We start from the raw sequence: 6151 nt of genomic DNA on the forward strand, positions 1-6151 counted from the left end.
AAGGGGAGAGGAGATGGGAGGAGGGGGAGAAAAGAGGATAAGAGGGTGGGAGAGAAGAGGAGAGAAGAGGAGAGAAGGGGAGAGAAGGGGAGAGAAGGGGAGAGGATTGTAGATGGGAGGAGGGTGGGAGATGAGAGAAGAGGGAGAGGAAGGTGGGAGAGGAGAAAAGAGGAGAGGAGATGGGAGGAGGGGGGAGAGGAGAGAATAGGAGGGTGGGAGAGGAGAGGAGGGGGGAGAGAAGAGGATAGGAGGGTGGGAGAGAAGAGGAGAGAAGAGGGGAGGAGGGTGGGAGTGGAGAGAAGAGAGGAGGAGAGGAGGGTGGGAGAGAAGTGGAGGGGGGAGAGAAGAGGAGAGAAGAGGGGAGGAGGGTGGGAGTGGAGAGAAGAGGGGAGGAGAGGAGGGTGGGAGAGGAGTGGAGGGGGGAGAGAAGAGGAGAGAAGAGGGGAGGAGGGTGGGAGTGGAGAGAAGAGGGGAGGAGTGGAGAGGAAGAGGAGAGAAGAGGAGAGAAGAGGAGAGGACGTGGAGGAGAAGGGAGGGAGGACGGTGGGAGAGTTGAGAAGAGTAGAGGAGAGGAAGAGGAGAGAAGGGTAGTATTGTAAAGTGATGAATGGCTGATGTGACAGTGTGAGGTACATATAGCTACAGTACTGTAATAGTAGAAATATAGGTCATAGAAATGAACTGATCGAGCAGTAAGGGGGATCTAGGTGTGTGTGTGTGTGTGTGTGTCTGTGTGTGTGTGTCTGTCTGTGTCTCTGTGTGTGTGTGTGTGTGTGTGTGTGTCTGTCTGTGTCTCTCTCTGTCTGTGTGTGTGTGTGTGTGTGTCTGTGTGTGTGTCTGTCTGTGTCTCTGTGTGTGTGTGTGTCTGTCTGTGTCTCTCTGTGTCTGTGTGTGTGTGTGTGTGTCTGTGTGTGTGTGTGTGTGTGTGTGTGTGAAACATACAGGGTTGGAATGCAGCAAGGTGAAGAAGTCAGGGCTGGTCAAGAACTTAGCGCTGGGAGACTGGAGGAGCAGACTGAGACGAGACCGAGAGCTATCTGGAGTCACCACACCATCACGACGATACTCTGACAACACACACACACACACACACACACACACACACACACACACACACACACACAGACACACACACAGACACACACACACAGACATACACACGCAGACACACACACACACAGACACACACAGACACACACACAGAGACACACACAGAGACACACACACAGAGACACACACACAGACACACAGACATACACACGCACACACACAGACACAGACACACACAACAAGTTAACAACCAAACAATTTCATTTGAAAAGCTTTAACAAGAGCCGGGTTTAGTTTTAGTAGAAACCATCCTAAACAAGCAGAATACTGGCTAGTGAAAGTCTAGAGGCCTATTGTCAAACTTTATTTGACTACAGCGACCAGAATGCACTGCAAGCCTGGCTACCTGGGATAGTGTGGTGGTCAGTGTCGTCGGTGGGCACCTCGGGCGGAGCTGTCAACTCCTCTGCTGTTCTCTCATTGGTCATCGTCCTGCGTATACTCTGATACCTGAAGACAAACGCAATGTCACTAAACTGCAACACAAACTCTTTAGAAGAGAGTGGTGAGTGGTGTGTGTGTGTGTGTGTGTGTGTGTGTGTGTGTGTGTGTGTTCTGTATATGTGTGTGTGTGAGTGTGTGTGTGTTCTGCATGTGTGTGTGTGTGTGTGTGTGTGTGTGTGTTCTGCATGTGTGTGTGTGTGAGTGTGTGTTCTGCATGTGTGTGTGTGTGAGTGTGTGTGTGTCTAGATACATGATAAGTGTGTGTGCTGGTTGTAACCTGCGGTTGAGCTGTTCCATCTGCTGTATGCTGTTGGACCTCTGGAGGAGCTGCGGTGCTGGAGGCGCGGTGGGTCTCTGCCAGGTGGTGGTGCGGTTCACATGGTCCACATAGAACACACGACTGTGACTGTCTATACGGGCCTCCCAGTCTGAAACACATAGAACACACGACTGTGACTGTCTATACGGGCCTCCCAGTCTGAAACACATAGAACACACGACTGTGACTGTCTATACGGGCCTCCCAGTCTGAAACACATAGAACACACGACTGTGACTGTCTATACGGGCCTCCCAGTCTGAAACACATAGAACACACGACTGTGACTGTCTATACGGGCCTCCCAGTCTGAAACACACAGAACACACGACTGTGACTGTCTATACGGGCCTCCCAGTCTGAAACACATAGAACACATGACTGTGACTGTCTATACGGGCCTCCCAGTCTGAAACACATAGAACACACGACTGTGACTGTCTATACGGGCCTCCCAGTCTGAAACACACAGAACACACGACTGTGACTGTCTATACGGGCCTCCCAGTCTGAAACACATAGAACACACGACTGTGACTGTCTATACGGGCCTCCCAGTCTGAAACACATAGAACAGACGATTGTGACTGTCTATACGGGCCTCCCAGTCTGAAACACATAGAACACACGACTGTGACTGTCTATACGGGCCTCCCAGTCTGAAACACACACACATAGAACACACGACTGTGACTGTCTAACAGGCCTCCCAGTCAGCAAGGCAAATATATTGTATGCACTGAGTTGACAAAACATTAGGAACACCTGCTCTTTCCATGACATAGACTGACCAGGTGAAAGCTATGATCCCTTATTGATGTCACTTGTTAAATCCACTTCAATCAGTGTAGATGAAGAGGAGGAGACAGGTTAAACAAGGATGTTTAAGTCTTGAGACAATTGGAGCATGGATTGTGTGTGTGTCATTCAGAGGGTGAATGAGCAAGACAAAATATTTAAGTGACTATAAAACGGGGTATGGTAGTAGGTGCCAGTCGCATTGGTTTGAATGTGTCAAGAACTGCAACGCTGCTGGGTTTTCCACGCTCAACAGTTTCCCGTGTGTATCAAGAATGGTCCCCCACCCAAAGGACATCCAGACAACTTGACACAACTGTGGGAAGCTTTTGAGTCTACATGTGCCAGCATCTCTGTGGAACGCTTTCCACACCTTGTAGAATCCAGGCCCAGACACAGTGAGGCTGTTCTGAGGGGAAAAGGGGTTGCAACTCAAACATCATGAAGGTGTTCCTAATGTTTTGTACACTCAGTGTATATGACACACACTGAAATAAGTCAACCACTAATTCTAATATTATTACTAATTGTATAAATTCTACCATGTCAGATTATGAGTCGGTCAACTGACATGATCAGGATTTTAATCTTTCTCTTTCTCCCTGAGAAACACACACTACTCACTGGGAGGAAGTGGCTCATCTACTCTCTGGTAGCGACCCATGTCGTGACGGACAGAGGGCAGGGAGCGGACGGACTGGTGACCGTTGACTTGACCTGTGGCCCCTGAAGAAGATGAGGAGAGAGGAACACATTAAAAACACACTGTGGCCCCTGGACAAGATGAGAAGAGAGGAACACATTAAAACACACCGTGGCCCCTGAAGAAGATGAGGAGAGAGGAACACGTTAAAACACACTGTGGCCCCTGAACAGAATACAGATTAAACACACGAGTGCACACGCACACTCAAACACACATTAAAACCTCACTGTGTCATGAACACCAGAGGGAAAGACCGACATAATCTGACAACAATCAACGTTAATAAACGTCAAGTGAATAATACTGTTATTTTCCCCATTTCTTAATCCTTTTGTTCTTGTTCTTTCTTTTTAGAGGATTTAAGGAGCTTTTCATGTTTCTTTCCTCGTCCTGAACCGGGTCAATCCCTCAGTGGTACTGTACTGTATGACCATGGAGCAGAAACATCACTCTGGACAAAATATCACAGAAGATAATATTGTAGATGCACATCAACCTCTATGGGAAGGACCATGAACAAAGTGTCCACCTGAACATTCCAAAATGCCTCTGAAGACCTAACACAAACCGGTGGCTGGTCAACTATGTTAGCTAGCGCCGTCGTTGACTTTAAAACAGATGTTTTTGAGCTTGGGTCATGGGAGCCAAAGACAGACCTAACCGGGTAGGGTCAACTCACTGTCACAGCTTGCTGTGAAATAGACACAAATTACTTCCTTAAAATTTGTGACAGGCACACGGAAAAGTCACACACTTTTCACAACGCATTTTGTGTGTCTGACACATTATATTATACCCCCCCCCACCCATCCTCCCCAACCAACCTCCCTGCTATTGTTTCTGGCTTAAGTAATTGACTGTTTTTATCTGGGATTGAAATGCACTGTATACAAAATCGTGTACTACACACATTTGTGTACTTTTACTTTGTGCCTGTCACGAATTTCCAATAAGCAATTTGTGTGATACTGGGTTGCTGTGTCCTGTCTCTCACCTCCTGCCTCGCTGCCCTCCTCAGAGACACTCTGAGAAGAGTCGATTGGCCCGCTCGCCTCAGAAGACCGCGCCCCCTCCTCCTGAGACACGCCTCCAGACGCCTGCATGGACCTCCTCTGCCAGATCTCCCCACCCTCTTCTTCCTCATTGGCTGCTGTGCTGACGGTCCTTGCTCCTGTGACATCAGAGCCAGAGGCCCCGCCCCCCTGGTCGGCAACGCTACTGGTCGTCGGGGGGGTTGCAATGGCACTTGCTCCTTCACTGGATGACTCCGCCCCTTCCTCCTCAGCCTTGGGCGCCATTTCCTCTTCCTTCCGTCTCTTCTGAAAATAGAGCAGAGTATTCTTTATTGTTAAACTTTGGCATTTATCCTTCATCACTAAGATATGAACACATTTAGATGAACCTAAAGTTGAAATGTACAGTAAAATACATGTGGTGGAGCGTTCTGTTAGGAGGTGGGCCTGCCCAGACCCTGGTCTGACAGCACCACTCACCTGAGTAGTGGATGTCTTCAGAACAGCAGGCAGTGAGTTCCTGAGGGGCTCCTGGGCTGCTGTGGCCCCTGAGATCGTTGGTTGCTGGCTGGCCTCAGTCCTGGCTGCCACAGCGTCCTCTGACACCCCCTGCACTGCAGTATTCGTCTCAGGTATTGGAGATAGAGGAGCCCCAGCTCCAGCCCCAGGACCAACCACAGATCCAGGTCTGGCCTCAGCTCCAACCCCAGGTCTGGCTACAGTTAGAGTGCCAACCACAGATCCAGGTCTGGCTACAGTTAGAGAGCCAACCACAGCCATGGATCCAGCTCCAGTCCTCGCTTCAACTGCAACTCCAACCCCAGCCATGGATCCATCCCCAGATCCAGCCCCATCTCCAGCTCCATCCCCATCCCCATCTCCATCCCCAGATCCAGACCCATCTCCAGCTCCATCCCTAGATCCAGCCCCATCTCCAGCTCCATCCCTAGATCCAGCCCCATCTCCAGCTCCATCCCCAGATCCAGCTCCATCTCCATCTCCAGCTCCATCCCCAGCTTTTGTCCCCTGTGCTCCCTCAACCTCTCCCCTGTTTGCCTCTGTCCCCTCTTTCTCTTGTTTCCCCAGGTCCTGAGAGGCAGCTCCCTTCCCAACCCCAGCCTGAACACCATTGGCCAGTGGCAGCAAGGGCTTCCTGTCATGGGGTGGATGGTCCCTGGACGGCCCTGCCTCCTCGTCTTCATCAGAGTCTATATGCAGCATGGCGCTGAGTCGTGTGTTCGTCGGGAAACTGGACCTCAGCTTGGGTGACGTCGCGCCCAGGGGCCGCTCTCCCGGGCCCTTAGGAGCTTCGATGGCATCCAAGTAGTCGTTGAGGGACACCTGTCGATGGGTGTGGCCGCCCGGGATTGCCAATCCTAGTTAGATTAGATTAGATACTTTTATTGTCTCTTGTTCACAGAAATGTACTTTGCGTACAGAAAGCATGTTACATTAAAAAACACCAACAATTACATGTTACATGAAACATACTAACAGTTACATGAAACATACTAACAGTATGACAGTTACATGAAACATACTAACAGTATGACAGTAACATGAAACATACTAACAGTATGACAGTAACATGAAACATACTAACAGTATGACAGTAACATGAAACATACTAACGGTATGACAGTTACATGAAACATACTAACAGTATGACAGTAACATGAAACATACTAACAGTTACATGAAACATACTAACAGTATGACAGTAACATGAAACATACTAACAGTTACATGAAACATACTAAC

The 6151-nt window shown here is 49.3% G+C and overlaps 1 protein-coding gene across 1 annotated transcript in view; it reads right to left on the minus strand.

The window, feature by feature from the left end:
* LOC139402495 (E3 ubiquitin-protein ligase HECW2-like) overlaps window positions 1–6151 on the minus strand; it is a 54415-nt gene that overhangs the window by 20583 nt on the left and 27681 nt on the right. Inside the window, exons 9-14 of the mRNA XM_071146464.1 lie at window positions 4871–5766; window positions 4372–4693; window positions 3296–3397; window positions 1832–1982; window positions 1457–1560; window positions 943–1067 (exon numbers count right to left, since the gene is read on the minus strand). Of these exons, the coding sequence (XP_071002565.1) occupies window positions 943–1067; window positions 1457–1560; window positions 1832–1982; window positions 3296–3397; window positions 4372–4693; window positions 4871–5766 (1700 nt within the window). The remainder of the gene's footprint in view (window positions 1–942; window positions 1068–1456; window positions 1561–1831; window positions 1983–3295; window positions 3398–4371; window positions 4694–4870; window positions 5767–6151) is intronic.

This window comes from Oncorhynchus clarkii, unplaced genomic scaffold, assembly GCF_045791955.1.
Source record: "Oncorhynchus clarkii lewisi isolate Uvic-CL-2024 unplaced genomic scaffold, UVic_Ocla_1.0 unplaced_contig_8894_pilon_pilon, whole genome shotgun sequence".
Classification (NCBI taxonomy): Eukaryota; Metazoa; Chordata; class Actinopteri; order Salmoniformes; family Salmonidae; genus Oncorhynchus; species Oncorhynchus clarkii.